This window comes from Poecilia latipinna, unplaced genomic scaffold, assembly GCF_001443285.1.
Source record: "Poecilia latipinna isolate Pla-1442-1.1 unplaced genomic scaffold, P_latipinna-1.0 Scaffold508, whole genome shotgun sequence".
Lineage (NCBI taxonomy): Eukaryota > Metazoa > Chordata > Actinopteri > Cyprinodontiformes > Poeciliidae > Poecilia > Poecilia latipinna.
In genome coordinates, this window is record NW_015113124.1 from 186,902 (window position 1) to 206,063 (window position 19,162).

The 19,162-nt window shown below is 42.3% G+C and overlaps 1 protein-coding gene across 3 annotated transcripts; it reads right to left on the reverse strand.

The window, feature by feature from the left end:
• Nucleotides 1-582: 582 nt before the first annotated feature.
• col1a2 (collagen, type I, alpha 2) lies at nucleotides 583-18,534 on the reverse strand. 3 transcript variants are annotated; one of them, XM_015040385.1, is made up of 50 exons: nucleotides 18,339-18,534; nucleotides 16,744-16,745; nucleotides 15,543-15,578; nucleotides 15,070-15,153; nucleotides 14,553-14,609; nucleotides 14,342-14,386; nucleotides 14,119-14,172; nucleotides 13,980-14,033; nucleotides 13,815-13,868; nucleotides 13,669-13,722; nucleotides 13,199-13,252; nucleotides 12,987-13,031; nucleotides 12,788-12,886; nucleotides 12,633-12,686; nucleotides 12,290-12,388; nucleotides 11,643-11,687; nucleotides 11,147-11,245; nucleotides 10,656-10,709; nucleotides 10,469-10,576; nucleotides 10,332-10,385; nucleotides 10,146-10,244; nucleotides 9,899-9,952; nucleotides 9,703-9,801; nucleotides 9,540-9,593; nucleotides 9,383-9,436; nucleotides 9,221-9,274; nucleotides 8,753-8,806; nucleotides 8,611-8,655; nucleotides 8,435-8,533; nucleotides 8,219-8,326; nucleotides 8,065-8,118; nucleotides 7,916-7,969; nucleotides 6,864-6,917; nucleotides 6,728-6,781; nucleotides 6,492-6,599; nucleotides 6,306-6,359; nucleotides 5,928-5,981; nucleotides 5,653-5,814; nucleotides 5,411-5,518; nucleotides 5,069-5,176; nucleotides 3,498-3,551; nucleotides 3,297-3,404; nucleotides 3,153-3,206; nucleotides 2,935-3,042; nucleotides 2,791-2,844; nucleotides 2,089-2,196; nucleotides 1,764-2,007; nucleotides 1,481-1,665; nucleotides 1,147-1,389; nucleotides 583-1,026 (listed from the first exon to the last, which is right to left on the reverse strand). In XM_015040385.1, the coding sequence occupies exons 1-50, from the start codon at nucleotides 18,406-18,408 to the stop codon at nucleotides 880-882; spliced, it is 4,056 nt and encodes a 1,351-aa protein (XP_014895871.1). In that variant the 5' UTR covers nucleotides 18,409-18,534; the 3' UTR covers nucleotides 583-879. The 3 variants fall into 3 exon arrangements, with proteins under 3 accessions (XP_014895871.1, XP_014895872.1, XP_014895873.1); XM_015040386.1 differs by lacking the exon at nucleotides 8,435-8,533; XM_015040387.1 differs by lacking the exons at nucleotides 2,791-2,844; nucleotides 2,935-3,042.
• Nucleotides 18,535-19,162: the final 628 nt, after the last annotated feature.

Sequence of the window (19,162 nt, forward strand, 5' to 3'; positions counted from 1 at the left end):
TTTCAGAACTTTTCACAATTTATTTAAACATCTCACATATACAAAATAGGTACAATAGACTTTGTGGTGTCATTGTTTGAGAGAGAGAGAGAAAGGCCGCCTGAAAACCATTTGGGATTGGAAGAAAAGTGTGCTGTCAATGTGAACTGGGGCAGTACAAAAGAAAAGCCTGAAAAAACTCTGAAGGACAAAAAAAAAGTCAGAAAATTAAAAAAAAAAAAAAAAACAGAAAACAGACATTAGACATAAGGGTTTAGGAACATTCCACCTGCTTAAAGTGGGGGAGTATCAGCGGGATTGATGTAAGACTCCTCACAGGTCAATACAAAGTAATACAGTAAAAAGTGGTTCGTTCCACAGCTGCATTTAGCACCATAGGTCTCTGCTTCAAGTAACTGAGCACCTTCCAAGCAGGACAAAGCTTGAAGCATTAGAAGTCTTAACATCTCGGTTGTGGACTCAGGTTTTTGTCAATACTATTTTCTTTGAGTACAGGCATGAGGTAGTTCAAACCTTTTTTGTTCTTGGAAATTGTGGTTTTAAACCTCTTCTTTGGAAGATATACAAAGACCACAAAAAGTGATGCATACTTTCAGCATTTTTATTACACTTCTTTTATTTTTTACAAAAAAAGATGCCATGATGTTCCACAACAAGGTGTTTCCCCGCGTCCCTTTGGGTTTGGCTGTATTAATTTGCATTGCACAAAATCTCCGTTCAGTCCGTTCGGTCCTCTCCGATAGTTGCCCATCTTAAGCAAGTGGATGTGCAGAGAGAAGTCAGCATTCAGTACAAAAAAAAAAAAACAGAGAAGGGCAGAGATTTCTTTTTTTTTTTCGTTCTTTCTCTCTTTTTGGTGTTAATTTATCATGAGTCTATTTATTTGAAACAGACTGGGCCAATGTCCAAACCAAACTCCTGATCAGGTCCACCAATGTCCAAAGGTGCAATGTCGAGGATGGGGAGGCGAGTTGGTTTATTTGTTCTGTACTCAATCACTGTCTTGCTCCACTCACCAGTGTGTGTCTGCAAAAGGCGAAGGCGAAGGCAAAAAAAAAAAAAAGAAGGAGATTAGACATTGAAAAACGGTGGAGTTCAATCTCTACAAAGAGCCTAAAAAAAAAAAGAAGCAAAAACTGTACTTACAGTGCAGCCATCCTCCAGCACGGAGAAGGTGAAGCGGCTGTTGCCCTCGGCCCTGAGCTCCACATCGTTGGAGCCCTGGAGCACAACGGCCTTCTTCAGGTTGCCGCTCTCACCATCCATGTAGGCAATGCTGTTCTTGCAGTGGTAGGTGATGTTCTGGCTAGCCTGGTTGGAAAGCAGGCGCATGAAAGCCAGCTGCGTGGCCATGCTCTGTGGGCTGAGGGTCTCGTCGTTGTAGGTGAACTACAGGGCAGAACCAAAAAGAAAAGTGAGGATTTCAAAGGACGGCCAAATTCAGAGTAGGCATTCTTATTTGACTGCGTCCCCTTCTCACCTCGGTGCCGCCGTTGATGGTCTCTCCGAACCACACGTGCTTCCTGTTTTCTGTGCTTCTGTACCAGTTCTTGCGTGCAATGCTCTCTGGGTGGGCATAGATGCAGGTCTCGCGGGTGGTAAAGTCGCAGAAGACCTTGATGGCATCATTGATGCAGCCCTGGTTGGGGTCGATCCAGTAGAATCCTGAGGAGGAGAAGGCATGGGGTATGTTATGGGTTTGGAGGAAGATGGCAAGCTAATATAAATGTATCATACTAAACCGGGGCCTATAAGCTGCTTACCGCTGCTCCAGTCGGGGTGGCTGAGCTTGATGTCACGGCAGGTGCGGGCAGGGTTCTTTCTGGATCCCTCGGGGGTAAGCAGGTTGTCAATCTGGGTGTTGAGAGACTTGATGGTGGCATCGACTTCGTAGTCCTTGGCTCTGAGAGCTGGCTGATCAGCTCTGTATTCGTCGTATCCGGAGACGTCGTATCCGCCACCAGATGGGCCAGGAGGTCCAGGCAGACCAGGAGATCCAGGAGGGCCCTACAGTGGATATGACAGTTGATCTGAATCACATAGAACACAAATCTGTCTGATACATAGGCTATGGAAAGTCAAACTTACAACTGGTCCAACATATCCAGGAGGTCCACGGGAACCAGGAGGACCCATAGGACCATGTGTGCCAGCTCTACCATCTTTACCAGGGGGTCCATTGGGTCCAGCAGGTCCCTAAAGAAGAGATAATTGTTTACAGTCATTTAAAATAATGTACAGCTAACAATTATAGCATGCATGGAACTTGTAGGCCCAGTGTCAAAGAAGTCTTTTAATAGGCAACCCACTTCTTTTTCGTTTTCTTTTTTGCAATGTTGTGTGAAAGAAATCTGCTAACGTGAAGAAATGCTGCATTTGATTTGTCAAGAAAGTCAGAGCTCAGTCCTGGGAATGCAGTCAATACCCAGGCTACCCAGGAGATGAGCTCCTTCAAGTTGCAAGCCAGAAAATCTGCAGGATTTGCTGCTTGTTCTGATGCTAACCTCAAGTAGCAGTGTGCGCTAATAAAGTTTTTTTTTCTAAAGCACCATGATTGTAAATAGAGATTGTGATCCATTAACTTGGGGGTTCTTTGATACTTTCCCACTAAGAGTTTCAAAGAGATTATTGCTGCATTTCTGAATGGGAAGTTGAAAAATCCAACTTTAATTAAAATACACCACTACATTGGATAACTTTGAACTAAGTTTTGTGTAAGACAGTGGCTTCACACTTATGTTCACCTCAAGAACAAATCAAGAATAGGCTCTAATTCAGCATTAAACTCACTCTAGGTCCAGCATGTCCAAGGGCTCCAGCAGGACCGCTCTCACCAGGAGGTCCCTGCAGGAAAAGGAAAGTCCCAAATCATACACATTCTGTATGCCCTCCATCTCCCAAAATTTACACCAGAGTCAATCAAATGATACTCACAGAAGGTCCAGGCATTCCCTGGAGACCAGGATGTCCACGAAGACCCTTCATGCCTCTGTCTCCCTTGTCTCCAGCAACTCCCTTCTCACCACGGGGTCCGGCAGGTCCCTACAACACACATGTATCAGCCTTTATTTCCGTCATCACACAAGGCCATAGAAATGTGTTGTTGCTTTGTTTCATGGAACCAAATTGTGTGGCATATTTATTGTACTTACTGGGGCGCCTCTGGCTCCAGCGGGTCCAGCGGGTCCAGAAGGACCTGATGGGCCCTAGGGAAAACATCAGCAAATATGTGAATGAGACACGCTGATATGGTTAAAGTTAAGCAATTTGAACAGACAAAGAAGAGCGATAATTACAGCCTCTCCACGGTTTCCAGGTCTGCCAGCAGCTCCAGTTGGTCCGGCAGGTCCGGGAGCACCAGCAAGTCCCAAGGCACCAGGAGATCCAGGCTCACCGCGGTCTCCCTAAGCGTGACAAACAAGGGAACATGCAGCTCAGAGCGTAGTGTGTTTTTCTCCTGCAAATAGTCATGTTTAAATGTACCCTCAAGACGTTACCTTGAATCCAGAAGCACCGGGACGACCAGGGGGTCCATCGTTACCAGGGCTACCCTGTTTCGGACAAAGAGTGGGTATAAAAACATTCATTAACAAACTTTGTGAAATATACATATGAGATGCTAAAGCAAGTGATGTTGTCCTTAATTCTTCTTGATTAGCTCCAGTTTCTCTGTGTATACAGTTATAGTGGCCTACACTACAATAATGAAACCCACAACTAATATAATTATTTCTGTTTTTCATGTGAGAAAAAGGAATTCAATCAGTATATCCAATATATTGATTCAGTATATAAAGAGACAAAACTTAATAATGCATTCGCATTATTTGAAGGATGATTTAAGTTTGTAATCTCCTTATTTTTTATTTATTTTTTTTTACCATAGGCAGATAGGGTTACAATCTGCATTTTGGACATAATTTATACTTGTTAAGTCATGGACTAATGAAGAAAAGTATTATCTAGGTCAACTTGTAACCCATTTCTTTCTATAGCTGTTTTGAGAATAAGTATGCCAATTCCATAAATGATTTCTTGACTTGAAATTTATTGAAACATTGAGTTTTATCCACTTTTCTTCATCTTATATCAGTAGCGGTAATACAACTGTCTCAAACCTTGAAGTAAACTTTTAAAAGCTGAAATTTGCCTTACAAAATTTCTGATTCAGAATATTCCTGCTGGTGTTTGACGCTAGGAAGAAACTGCAGCACATTTACACATTTTAAGCACAAACCGCAATAACAGTCATCAGAGATGTTATCTGTCATTAGCTTAGCTAGTCAAATGAGCTACATTAACATTTTTTTATTTTTTATTTTTTACAGATGACGCACATTTGGGAAGCAGGGCCCTAAATATTTTTTTCTAAAACTCTGAAATCTTTTTAACCGCTTTCTATTTTTAAATAATGTAAGTCTTGTGCTTATTGATTGTATTTAGCCTTTTTTAAAATCATAGAGACACACAACTTCTCATTTGACAAGTTACTAGAAAACCATCAGAGGTAAGAAGTGTGTCACAGTTGTTGTTGCTAAAATGCGCTCCTAATCTGGGTTATCTGGGAGAAGCAAAACGAGGTTTTCGCTGTCCACAAGACAGAAAAGCATACCGAGTATAAGGTAAAGCTAATAGCCTAGCAACATATCCAGGCTAACCATGCAGCTTTGTTGTTTGTTGTCAGGAATGGGAAAACATTTCACCTACTCCTTAAAGAGGTGAACAGGTCAGTCTATTGCTTCTACAAAATGGTGCTGTGTGGAACCTGGAAATTATAGGATGCTTCTTTTTACCAGTGACTTTCCATACTTTTTTTTCCCGTTTGGTTTGGTTACAGTCACTCGACTTTCTGTTTAATTTATGCTAGTTTTGTGCTTGTAAGATGAGTCTGCATTGGTTGAGAAATAAGTTGATAGTGTTTATATGTACACACACACATACATATATATATATATATATATATATATATTAATAACTACACTAGGACTCATATATTAAGCAATCATTCTTTTCTACATTTCAACACAAACTAACTAGCTAACTAGCTGATTTTCGGAGTAAGTGTTACCTCGCGTCCAGCCTCTCCTTGAGGTCCGGTCATACCAGGCATGCCAATGTTACCAGGGGGACCACGGGCTCCAGATGGACCGGGAGGTCCAGGTCTGCCAGGCTCTCCCTGTAATTATATAAAATAGAAAATAGGGTGAGACATGTTGAAGAAGATAGGATGTTAATTATCAGTAGAAATACATTCCAGTTTATCTCTGGAGCTGTTTAAAGATCTGTGATCCTTTGCTTGAGCAGTTTGATTACATTTCTGTGCCACTGAGATATAACATGATTGATAAGATGGCTTTCTACTTTGTCCTTAGGCAGGGGGAGAGGGGTCTAGGTACTAACTTGCACTTACCGCAGGACCAGGACCACCAGGTAAACCACGATCTCCTCTAGCACCAGGCAGACCAACGAATCCTGTAATTCCCAGAGGTCCAGTGGGTCCAGGAGCACCAGGAATTCCCTGACGATACGCACAAACACTCATGATTAATCACTATAACAATTTGAGGGGATGTGTAGGGACATTTCATTAAATTCTCAGTATTTTTATCATTCCCCCGCCATGTTTCTTTTATGTGATTTCATAGTACTTACAGCGGGACCAGACTCTCCGGAGGGTCCCTTCTCTCCGGGAGGACCGGGTGGTCCAACCATTCCCTGCTCACCAGAAGGACCAGCAGGACCAGGGTCGCCACGGAGACCACGAGGTCCGTCTTTGCCAGCGTTACCGGAGGGGCCAGGAGGTCCCACAATACCCTGAGAAAAAAGGAGAGAGGGTTACAATGTGTAATGTGTGGCTTATTTGTGTGTGTGTGTGTGTGTGTGTGTATGTTTGTTTTTATGGAAAACTGCTCAGTGAAAGTACTCACAGCAGGGCCGGGAGCACCAACTCTGCCAGCAGCACCAGGCAAACCGGTCAGACCCTGAGAAAAACACACACAGAGATTAGAAACAGAGTCTTATAGGCATGCATGTGCTTTTTAATAAATAAAAAAAACTGAACCAAACACAGTTAATTAATACTTTAAGGTTTATGTGTATCTTTGAAAAAGAGTGTGACATTTATTAAAGCTAAGCATGTGTTATATCTCTGAATTTAGCAGATAATGCTGCTGTATCCCAACTATTATTAGGAATAAGGAGGTATACCAGAAAGTGGACTTGAAATGTGACGACAGAAAGCATGTGTGTGACAGGTGCATATAAAACATGTGTTACTGCATTTGAGCTTTTAATCGAGTACTCACTGGAGGACCAGTTTCTCCACGAGCGCCAGGAGGTCCAGCAGGGCCAGAGGGGCCCTAGATAACAAAAAAATAAAAAACAAAAATAAGAAAAATCTCTTCATCTTTTCAAATATCATCATATCCTATTACGCTGTTTGAACTGCAATCGTAACAAGAGTGAGAAAGCAAGACTGTGCATGTGCTTACAGCAGGTCCAGACTGTCCAGCGGGTCCAGCAGGGCCAGCGGATCCAGCCTCTCCCTTAGCTCCGGCGGGTCCACGCTCTCCTCTGGCTCCGGACTGACCATCGAGACCCTGTGGGAGAACCAAAGAAGAGCTAAGTAAACGTTTGGACAAGCTTTTTTGCTCGTTAAGCAAGTCTTCAGTATATGCGTTAATCCCAATCTCATTGTGATTTTAATCTATTAAAGAATCAGGCTTACAGGGGGTCCAGCAAATCCGGGGGCTCCGGCAGGTCCAACCTCTCCACGCTCACCCTGTAGGTAAGAGGAACTTGGTCAGAAAAGGCTCACTAACACCTTGTTTTATGGTATGTAAATAATAGGAAATCTATCTTACAGAGGGTCCACGAGGTCCAGCAGGGCCAGAAGGTCCAAAGGAACCAACTTCACCCTAAAAAAGACAAAAGACAGGATGAGAATTACTCTAATGCTTAATCAATACAATATACAATATATGTCTCAAACTGAATGGCTTTTTATGTGGCCACAACGCCACATAAATAGGGCCTTCAAGATAACAGTTGTGTGCGAAAATATTATTTTAATAAATAAAATAAAAGCAATTTTTATCCATAGTCTGCCAAATAACATTGACGTGAAACGATGTTCGGTGTTATTTATTTTAAGTACTTATCGAATGCAGATGCAGCTATTTATTAATATTTTCAAAGAATATTAATGGGTTTTATCAGTACATTCTCTCACAACTGGCCCTTCCAGAAATATTCCTGATCTTGATGTGGTCCAAAGTGAAAATGAGTATGACATTCCTGAATTATACAATCGTTTTATATGAATAAATACCAAACAGAAAATACATCCCATTTCTTCTGATTATGATACGTCATATAAATGCTATATGTGTATCTAAAAATATTCATGTTTTGTTAAAAATTAACAAAAGGGATTAAAATAATGACAGATATGGAAGAAAAAACTATGAACATTTTTATAAAAAAAAAAAAAAAATCATATCCACGGTCTGTCATCTTTTGCTAGGTTATTAGCTGGATTGTTGCTGCAGTTTGTAAAATAGCCACCAGATGGCAGTAGTAAGGCTGTTGCTATAAATATAGCAATTTGGTACAGGTTTAATTTGGATACTACCGCAGAGAAACAAAAGATTTGAAAACGAACGTACAGGTTTGTTCAGAAATCATATTTTTACACTTCTGTAATCCCAACTGCTTCTCCTGATAGTTTAGTGTTGCAAAGCTTTGGTTTAAGACGTCTATCTTGATGGTTGGCAGGTAAGTGTTGGCAGGAGTCATTCATAGCATGCATTTATTTTGCTCATATTTGTTTGTTTGGCAGGAATAGTCCTGCGCTGGTGTCATTTGCCAAGATTTGTCCAGTTATCCATTTCTCGCAACTAATACACCAACTGACCTTATCACCGTTGGCTCCAGTGGGTCCAGGAGGGCCAGGAGGTCCAGCAGGGCCCTGGTAGGAGATTAAAGGGGATAGTCAATAAGGGGTACAAGCTCCAGTATTTTGCTTTTAGGTGTATCTCAAAAGAACAGGAGAGTTTAACCTACACGAGCGCCATCTCTGCCAGGATTTCCATCAGGGCCTCTGTGTCCGGTCTCTCCCTGAAAATGAAAGCAGTAGTTAGACGGGCTGTAACTTTCAAATAGAATATAGTAAAAAAAATGTGGATGTGGTAGATTTTTTTTCCTCTCTTAAATTTACCTTCTCTCCCTTGCCTCCTGGAGCACCGGCTACGCCACGCTCTCCAGGGATTCCAGCAGATCCTTGATGTCCGGCAGCCCCAGCAGCTCCAGCAGCTCCTGGCTCTCCCTAGCAGCAGAAAAGAAAAAAAAAGTCATTTGTTTGTTTCTCTTCCTTGCATTTAAAAAAAAAAAAATCATAATAGGTTTTTGACATATTTTGCTTCCTTTGGATTACCTTGCCACCATCAGGTCCGGGGGCTCCAGCTGGTCCACGGGGTCCAATTGGTCCCTGAGCTCCAGAAGCTCCAGCAGCACCTGGGTTACCACGCTCTCCCTGCAGAGTATAGATGCTTATTTAAATCTCTGATCTCCTGGTTCTTGAACATGCGTGTGAAAGCAAAGTGACCTCACCTTGCCACCAGCTGGTCCAGCGGCTCCCTGCTCTCCTGGGATACCCTGGAGCACCACATCGTTTTGGTTAGGTTTGGTTAGACTGCAAACCTAACACATTTGTGTTTCATCCGCGAAACTTGTTTTCAGCTCATATACTTACTCTCTCTCCAGGCTTGCCAGCCTCACCGACAGATCCAGCAGGTCCAGGCAGACCCTACAAACACCAAGTGTTAACACAAGATCCAACAGTCACAAACAAGAAAATAGTACATTGATTTTAATTCATTTAAAAAAAAAAATTACAGAAATTGGTATAAAAGTGCTCTTTACTGTCAGATTATTACCTAAAACTCAAACCCTCAGAGTATTTCTCACTAAACAGACAAAAATGGTGATGTTGCCCTCAGTGTAAACAACATGAACTTGCTAAAGGTTAACTTGCTAAATCTGGATGGAAGCTATGTGCTACTAAAGCACATAGCTTTCTCAGCTAAACTAAGACCAGGACAGGCCATGAAGAAAGATGTCCATAAACATTCAATGCTAAGACGACATGTAGCCATCAGAAATGCCTTTATCTCCTTGTATCGCCTCCGTTTTGGTAACCAGAGGAGAGAAATGTTCAAACCTGGAAGCCAGGAGCTCCAGCTGGTCCCTGCTCTCCCTTCTCACCGGGACTGCCCTACATCAAGGAGAAGACATTCTTGAAAATGGATGCTAAAATCATATTTTGCATGGCTCATTTGCCAGAATAGATATTACAGTAAGCCTTGTATGCAGAGGCACTTACAGTAACTCCCATGGGGCCAGTGGCTCCGTTGTTGCCATCAGGTCCAGGGGGTCCCTGATGACAGAGACAGCAACTAAGCATACAGTAACACCGAACAACTGAAACAGAAATGTCTGCAAATGTTTATGCTTTCATAGCATTATATTTTCTGACATACTCTCAGTCCAGTGGGGCCACTGGGTCCCTTCTCTCCAGGTTTGCCAGGCTCTCCCTGAGGGAAAACAGGATTTATAGGTAAGATGGAGCTGAAACAAACGGGTACAATTTGAACTGCTCATTTATTTATTTATTTTTTCAGGTCCTGCATAACGCCCACTCACAGAGGGTCCTTTGGGTCCAGGGAAACCAATGTTTCCGGGCTGGCCTCTAGGTCCAGTTGGGCCAGGAGGTCCAGAACGGCCATCTTGTCCAGCAGGACCCTGGAAGACGAAGAAGCGTTACCTCAATCCATCGGAGAAACGGTCATGAGACCAGCAGCAACTCTCTAGAGAGAGAGTAAAACTAAGGTTTACTCACAGAAGGTCCCTCCTTTCCTGGGGGTCCAGAGCTTCCAGGGCTTCCTGGGAGACCCTTTAGAAAACAGACATGGAGAGGTTATGAAGAGCCCACAGTTTCAGGGGGACTGCAGAAGCGAATTAGCTTTTGCTGTAATCTGGTGTCATCAGTTAATGACATTCCTGTTTGAGTTGTACATCGTCCCTTTATAAACCAAGTTCATTGTCACTCTAAGATGGTCTATTCTTTACATGAAGAAATGACTCACTCTGAGACCAGCAGGGCCAGGCTCGCCAGCACGACCGGCATCTCCAGGGGGTCCACGAGGTCCAGCAGCACCAGTAGCACCACGGGCACCAGGCATACCCTGTTGTGGTCAGAAAGTGGTCGAAATTAGAAATATAGCAGCTCCCTGAATGGACAGATGTTTGAGTGTCTTGGGCGTAATGCTCACAATTGGGCCAGTTCTTCCGTCGGAACCAGGCAGACCACGGCTTCCGGGAGCACCCTGAGGGTGACATGCGGCTATTAGCAACTGAAGCTAGGTCAAAGGTCAAAGACTTCCACAACAGATTATGGGAGGACACTTACTCTAGCACCACGGCTGCCAGCAGGCCCATTAGCACCAATCTCACCAGTGGGTCCTCTCTTGCCCTCCTCACCTTGAGTTCCGGGAGGTCCCTGAGGGCCAGCGTTACCCTGAGGGAGGCAGCAGTGAGGTTTAGCGCCTTGAACAGATTTGCTTTTGCATGTTGAATAAATCATCCCTTAAACTTACAGGCTCTCCTTTGCCACCAGTGTCTCCCTTGACACCCTGAGGACCGGGATCACCCTAAAACACACAGAGAAACAGAAAAGCAATTCAACCAAAGAGCAATCATATATGTTATAGGTGTTTTCTTAACATTTACCAGTAAAAGCATCACGTGTGATTAGTGTGCATTGCTAAACAGTAGCATTATCTCTGCATTTGGACATGCAGAGCAATTGGCTTTCTTTTGTAAAGCTTCTGCTGTACAAGCACTGCTTCTACTCCATTATTATTGTAGCAATGCATATGTAAAGTGCTATAAATTTGTGCATTCTGTGCAATCTGTCACCTCATATTAATAAAAAAAAAAGTTAAGAGATAACATTTTAGAACTGGAGACCAGTCGAAATAAGAAGTCAGAATCAGCGGAGGCTGAGATGTGCGAGGCCGATCTACATGGATGTCATGAAGCAACAGTTGATGGAGTGGATTAATCTTTCCAGAGGGTTTATACTCACAGAAAGTCCTCTTGGTCCAGCAGCACCCTGAGGTCCCTGAGGTCCGGGTCCTCCTCTTGGTCCGGGGAAACCAGGAGCTCCAGCAACACCGGGGGTTCCCTTTACAGTATGAAGGGAGACAGGTCAGCATTGGCATTTGGTAAATCTTTCAGAACCAGAGTTCAACATAATGCCCTCTGTTGTTTTTTTTTATACATCCAACTGATCATCAATAGGAATACAAAAACGGTTGAGTTTGTGTGTGTCAGGTGTTACAAAGCGAGATTATTTTTTCTAATGCATCCAACTTATTGAGTATATGTAGGCATGCAACTAAAATCGGATATGGGGTGAAGTCCAGCTCATCAACTAAAGGAAGTACACACTTTTCTTTTAGGGACTGTATAGACTGTGTGTATTTGGCGTATAAATGTGTGGACCTACTGCAAAACGATTTACGTGTATGCAAATCACAGAATACGCCAAAAACTGGTTCAGTAACAGAGTGTGTACTCACAGCAGCTCCCTTGGCTCCATTCAGACCATTAGTACCAGGGTTGCCCTATGGGAAAAGTAGAGAAAAATTAATTTCATTTAATTATTGATGTTTACATAGCCCCAAATTACAACTAATCTAACTTATCAAAAGGCAATTTACGAGCAATCTCAGTTCAAATACAGTCATAAGGAATGCGATCAATTTTAATTCTAGTACAATGTGGTCATACGGTCGGATTCAGTCCAATTACATTCAGTGCTATGAAAACCTAATTAGGACATGGAGATGATCTAAAAAGTCTAATAAATCTGTATGATGTCTTAATATTTTCAAATGAAATGTTTACAGAAGTGCCTGAATCCCCTACAAGTACAATATAATTACACTATTCCTCTCTCGGTTTTAAAATTATATTATATATTATTTCTATATATCAAGTGAATCATAAAAATCAGTTCACAGAAGTACATGTTAGAAAATGTACATGTCAAAACAAGAAAAAAAAAATAGAAGTTACCCCTTATTTTCAAAGAGAAACTACAAAACAAGCCTCTTTCCAGGGTTCAATAGTATAACATGGACTAAAAGTCATCTCCCAGACAAATAATAGTTTTAAAAATATGTCAGTTGACTATTTCTTTTCTTTTCTTTTTTTTTTTACTTACAGGGGGACCAATTGGGCCAACAACACCATTGGGTCCGGGCTCTCCTCTGGATCCCTGAGGTCCAGATGGGCCAGTGCCTCCAGCAGCTCCAACCTCTCCCTGTTAGTGACAACATTTGAATTATTTTTCATTTATTGGTGATGGAGAGAAGGCTGTGATTAAGAATTAAATGTTATTTGAAGAAGTGTGTGTTCAAAAATGTATATATTGCTGAAAATATACAACACTTGTGCTTTTCATTTGGCGATGTAGTGTACAAAACAGAAAGACTACAAAGTACAGTTTTCAAATGTTTTTGTGACAAGATTTTCGGCTATTTAACAGGAAGTGACAAGACATGTACCTTGGTTCCAGGACCGCCTGGGAAGCCTGGGGGGCCAGCAGCACCCAAAGGACCCTGGATAAAGGAGGAAGAACAATCGTGGTGTGAGGAGTTCTCTGACATCATCAGTGTCTCTCGTTCGTTCCTTTGACTGGAAATAAAGAAGGTTTACTCACAGCTGGGCCAGCAGGTCCAACATTGCCATCAGAACCACGAGCACCAGAAGGACCAGCAGGGCCGGGGCGACCTCTCTCACCAGGCTGACCACGTTGTCCCTGAAGACGGACCATCCAACAGAGTTAGTCAAGACCACAGCCGATGGAAACACTTGCAGGAATATAAGATGAAGAGTACGGAGTTTTATTATGAACTTACGGCCAGTCCAGGACTTCCAGGAGATCCAGAGGCACCAGACTCACCCTATGGAAGAGTTAGGAAAAAATAAATAAAATGAAATCCCCATTATATATGTAATTATAGGCTAACATATGAAGTAGATCAGCACAAATAAAGAGACAGGCTTCCAATAAAAATAAAAAGATAAGCAGAAAGTGAGAAAGTGATCTGTGTGTTGAACGGTGCTGTACCTTGGCGCCAGCAGAGCCGGGTTCTCCCTTACGTCCATCAATACCAGTGTAACCCTACAACACAGAAGAGTAGAGATGATTAAAGCTGTTACTAAGAAGCCAACACTTAGGTCGACACTTAAGAAAATGAATCTAATATAGTAGCTGTTATTTTTTAAGGATCTGTTATAAAGAAGTTCTTGAAGGGAGATGGAGTGAAGTGAAAATAAATGTGTATTTCTCTGTCCTAATGGTCAAAGTTCAAGTGAAGATTTAATTCAATTAATTTTAACAGGAGGCCTTCATTAGGTGTCATTATGAAAGGCACCACTATAAAAATTGGGGCATTTTCAAATTATCCAGGAATTTCTTTGGGTAAAAAGAGAAGGGTCAGATAATGACTAATGAGCCCCAATAAATTTCTATTCCAAGTTCAAGTTCCAGCAAACAGGCCGGGGGTGAAAAGGTTAAAAAAAAGGTAAATCACTCACTCTGTGTCCCTTCATCCCTGGAAGTCCAGGAGTTCCTGGGAATCCACGAGCACCCTACAATTCCAAAGCAAAGAAGTTTAGGAAGCAATAAAAATGCTGAATCTCCATTTAAGTCACAACTCCGTGTCCCGGTAGGAACCACTCACCTGAGGGCCGGCGGCACCTCTGTCTCCGGGCTTGCCAGGTCTGCCATTGTTTCCCTATGAATCAATAGAAGAGAAAACTCACCATTAGCTGTTTAATGGTAAAAAAAAACAAAAAACTGCTCAAATTAGATTGAAACAAGTGGTGAAAAAAGGCCACAAACATACATCTTCTCCAGATTTGCCAGGTGGTCCAGGGGGTCCACGGGCTCCAACGGGGCCCTGGAAAACAGAAATCAAGTATTAAAATCTTAAACGTTGCAATGGCAACTCGAGCTAGTCGGAAGATTTGAAGGAGTACACTCACATCGTGTCCAGGCTGTCCGGGTTCACCAGAGTGTCCAGTCTGTCCTTGAGGTCCCTGTTGAAAAACACATAAGTCGCTAAGAATTGATGTAAAAACATTTCTGCTTTGCCTCTCTGGGCTCTTTCAACGATGTATCTTTTGCATTTTCTTTTCGGATTATTAAAGTCTTTACGGATTTGAATAGAACCTGAATTTCAAGGTGAATTTTGAACTATGCCCTTACCTGGGGTCCAGGCATTCCAGGGGGACCTCTGGGTCCCATCAGTCCCTGATAAGAAGGAATGTGAAATTATTCATCTCAAGTCACGCTGTGATGGATTTAATCTGAAAGCAACGCAGATAAATTGTGTTTATCTGCATTGCTTTTAGATATTGATACAAATCAATATTTGGCGTTAAATAGGAACGTATTGAGGTAGAGGTAGGAAACTTACTGGGGGTCCGGGTCCAGGATCGGGGGCTTTGGCACCATCATATTGAGCAGCAAAGTTCTGTTGAGCAGGTAAAAAGCAGAACAATGATTAATTCAATTTAATTCATGAGTAAACCATACGATGCTACTGCCAGGGTGAACATTAGCCTCACCAGGGTCACAGTGATTTCAGTCTTTACAGAAAAGACAATCTAATTTTATAAAGAAATTCTCTGACGAAATAAATATACTAGTTTTTACCTAAAATATTACTGACTAAAACAGTTTGTTAGCTTTTGTACAACGTTCCAGTTGCCCACCAGTGACCTAATTTGGCAGCATGCATGTGTTGTCTTAGAAAAGTTCAAAAGGGCGAAGGTCAGGAGTCAATGACTAAGATCATACATGCGTCTGTTATGCAATTCAAATGAAGACATGATTTTGTGTGACATCAACAACGTTTCTTGAGACTATTTTTAAAGATGCATGAATGTTTCTCGGAAAACTGCGTATTTCTTGAGTGTAAAAGGGAGACGTACTCCTCCGAGTCCAGGGGGGCCAGGGGGGCCAGGGGGGCCAGGGAGTCCGGGTTTGCCATCTTTTCCATTAGGGCCAGGTAAGCCCTGGAGACAAGAAGATAATCCAAATGATGACGTGTTACGGATTTAACAAACAAAGCATGTTAGCAATCGGACAAAACTATTACAAAATCACATGCTGCAAATTTGTTGTAAAAAACCCCATAAATGCTTGTCATTGTGAAGTATTTTTCAGTGACTGTAACATAGCAAAAACACTAAATCTTTGCCCTGTAAACCTTTATGTTAAAATTCCCATCAAAGGCAACAATAATCATATACATGGTAAACAAAGGGGAGTGGCAAACTGGGGCTAATAGGTCAGACAGCACCAAGAAACTTCACCAATCACGCTTCGTAAAGAACACACTCGTCAAATAATTATATGAGTTCACGTGGCAGATCAAAGGTAGCAGAGTTTTAATTCAGCTTACCCTGTCACCTCGAGGTCCTTTGTCTCCTCTGGGACCCTGCAGCGCAGAAATCACTTGGTTAGACCACAACACAGATTAGACGGCTTTAACATGCAAGTATCCTATCGGGAATCAAGTAGAAGACTTAGGCCTCATTGCATGAGTGAGAGCTATGTTGTCAAAACACTGAACATGCACTGAACAACTTGATTCATTGGTTGGGGGTAGACACAAGCTAAAGGCCATCTTAAATGATCTTACTGGACACTGAAAATCTCTATTCCAGTCAACCTTGTGCTTTGTGGATCTGACATTCCAAGTATTAGGCCAATAGATCCATCCTATGCTATGAAGTTACCTAAACACCATCTTGTATATAATGGGAATAAATACATGTACTGATATTTCAACATGCTTTGGTCTTACTTTGTGGGAATCTGTGATTGTTATCAGGCATCGAAAGACAAACACCCGAATACAGCTTTCCATAACGTCAGAATGGAAAGCAGGCCTCAACAGTGTAATGAATATATGGTATAAGTGTTCAACATAGTGCACAACAAAGTTGAGCTCAATCATTTCTTGAGAATAAAGAAATAAGTCACAAGGGTTCCCTTAAAGCAAGTAATATTCTGAAGTGATACCAAAACCACTCAGTGTACACCTTAAGATGCCACTGCTGCTAAAGCTCCAACTGTCAAACGTCAGGCTAGGCAATCTCCATCAAAGCAGAGTGATTCAGACAGAAATTGCCTTTTCTTTCTTATCTCCAACTCACAGGCCTGAGATCAGACCTTGGTCTTTGCATCTATCTAAAATGAGAGGCAAATACAGACTCCAAACTGACTCAAAGTCAGCTAGCTGTGAAAACCTCCCTTTGGCCCCCTCTCTACTGTCCTCAGAAAGGATCCTTTGTGCCAGGCTCTCGTGGGTGCCTCAGCACCACGGTTTTAGCTTTCACTGACATGATCTAGAGCCAATAGGACCCCTTACCTAACGATGGACAGGAAGACAGAGGAAATGCTGAGAGAAACAGCTCAGCTCAGTGTAAAAGAAATCCTCTTGCCGTGACTCAGATAGCTCAGACTGGTCAGCAGTGGCTGACAGCGGCTTTTTCCTGACGTGTTTCAAGGGATTCGGAAGACATGACAAGGTGGACTAGATGAGGTAAAGCTGTGTTTTAGATATGCTGTTATGATGGGTAGCATGCATGCATACTAACCGCTGTGGCATCGTAGAGATGATGATGCGGGCGAGGAGGGAGGAAATGGAGAGGGCAGGGGGAGAAAAGGGAATACTCTGTTAGAAAATGTCAAAATGTACAAAGCAAACAATCTAGACGTATTCAACCGTATTGTAATTAGATCATACATTATCTATTAAAAAAAAAAAACATGATGTATTGACTGAAGATATTAAAATAAAGACAGACTGGGTATATTTTGTGCCTTGTGCTTTCAGTGTAGCCTGAACGTAGGATTGGTTTTCCTTCACTCATACCTTCCTTGACATTTAAAGAATAAAAAACTATACAGTAAAACAAGTAAGTCTCCTCTCGTGCGGCCTAACACATCTCAGCTCAGACAAAAGTAGGAGCTGCAGGCTCAACAAACTCAGTGATTCACTGTAACCACTCTGAAGCGTTTTAACCGTGCAATGGACGTGAATCTCTGGGAACCTGCAGCACTCCAGATATTAAAGCTGCAAATCGCTAACAGGTCCAAACTAGCAGGGTATGCCTTTGGGACTAGAATATTTTTTTTTGCCCGCCACTGAAAACAAGGCGAAATGTAGGTAATTTCCTATAACATCTGTAACTTCCAGAATACTGCAATGTGCTTTGATTCTGTTGCTGAGCTCCTTGAAATAAGACAAAGGTGGTATTTAGTTTGTCTTGATGGCTTCTCTTGTTTATTCTCTGAAGCAGGTGAACACTGGTTCCTCCCTGGATGGCTTTGGGATCAGGCGAATGACTGGGATTGCTGGGACCTCCCTGTGAACTCTGGCATGTCATGTCCAAATTGATCCAGCAGGTGGCATACTAGAGCGTTAATGTGAGACTGCTCGCCTCATATGCCTTTAAGCCTTATAACGCAAAAGTCACACCTCAAACTAAAGTTAAGTGCATCGTTTGAGGTCTTTTCTTTGAAATTCTCAAGTTATTGGGGGGTTATTTTCAGTCTAAAAAGCAGGAACTTTAAAGAGAGAAACAACTTTTCTTTTTTTTAATTAAAGATTCAATTTTAAAAAAATTATATTAATTTAGGACTATATCAATCTATGCTATTTCTTACTAGGCAAACTGTAGCTTGTTGACTGAATTCTTTAAAAAAAAGTCTAAATTCGTGCCAAATAGGTGCTTGCCTCCATGGCCACCAGGGGGAGACATTACAACGTGAAAGGCAAAGCTGCGTTTCTTGGCCGTGTGAATGGAACAATGTGTCCAACGCCCCACATAAGCTTTCCATCCAATTTTTCTAAAGGATAGTGCCAATGTTAATTCAACATGCATTAAACGATGGGGGGAGACTTGTTATGAAGATCTCCCCCCACATAAATATTTTTCCTTACTTATCCCTTAAAAAAAAGAGACAAAAACAAAACAAAAGAAAAAAAAACTAATCACATAATAATCGTATCCTTTGATAAAGTGAAGAATCCTCTGCATGAGCTCAGTCCGGTTGAGTTCAGGTTGACCATCATCATGTAGGTCCCAAACAAAAGCCAAGCGAAAACGTCCTCAAGAAGTAGGGACCCAGAAGGGGGGGAAAAAAGTATAGATCCATCACAGAGAAAGAGTAGACAATCAAAACTTACATTGGCATGATGTTAGATATAATGTTACTGCAAGCAGCAACAGAATCCGAGTATCCACAAAGCTGAGCATGTCTAAACAGACATGCAGACTCCTTGTGCCGCAGAGCCCCTGTCTTTAAACCACCTTTAAGCAGGCATACAGTTGTGGTGACACGAATAACTCCAAACTTTGCAGAAGCCTGCTGCCGTGATGCTAGAATAATAAAGATCTATCAGGCCTATTTATACGGCAGGAGGGTCCCTGGTCTGCGTGTCAAAAGTCGGCCCTTCAGCCAATGGGAGAGGAGAAACCCAATCTGACTCCCATCCCTCTGCAGCTTGGAGGCAGTCATGTGATCCGGCATCTCCCTGCCTTTTTTTCCCCTCTCCACCAAGAAACAGTTTGGCAGAGGCTTTGGCGATGATGACGAGTGCAACGTTTTAATTAGATCCATTCTTTTTGAGGACGTGGACAGCGTCGAGGTTTATAAGGCAGATGAAGGCCTAACTCGAGTCTCTCTTGTTACATACAGCTCGTCGGTGCAGATCAGGTCAGCGCGCAGGGCCATGGGCGTCTGGCCCTGCGCGCTGATACTTTTTGTGCGTAAAATGCGCACGAGAAGACGAGCGTCAGTGGGGATATTTTACCACCGGGAAGATCTGAGTCCACCTCTACTCGGATTTTTTATTTTTATTTTTTTGCAATTTATGTTGATATTCTACGTTAAATAATTTTGGACCGGACGTTTGCGTCAAAGCTTTGGCGCGCGGATTTGGCGAATCTCTCATTTTTCGCGTTGATTTGATTGAAATGAAAGCTTTACTTCTCCCACACGTTAACACAT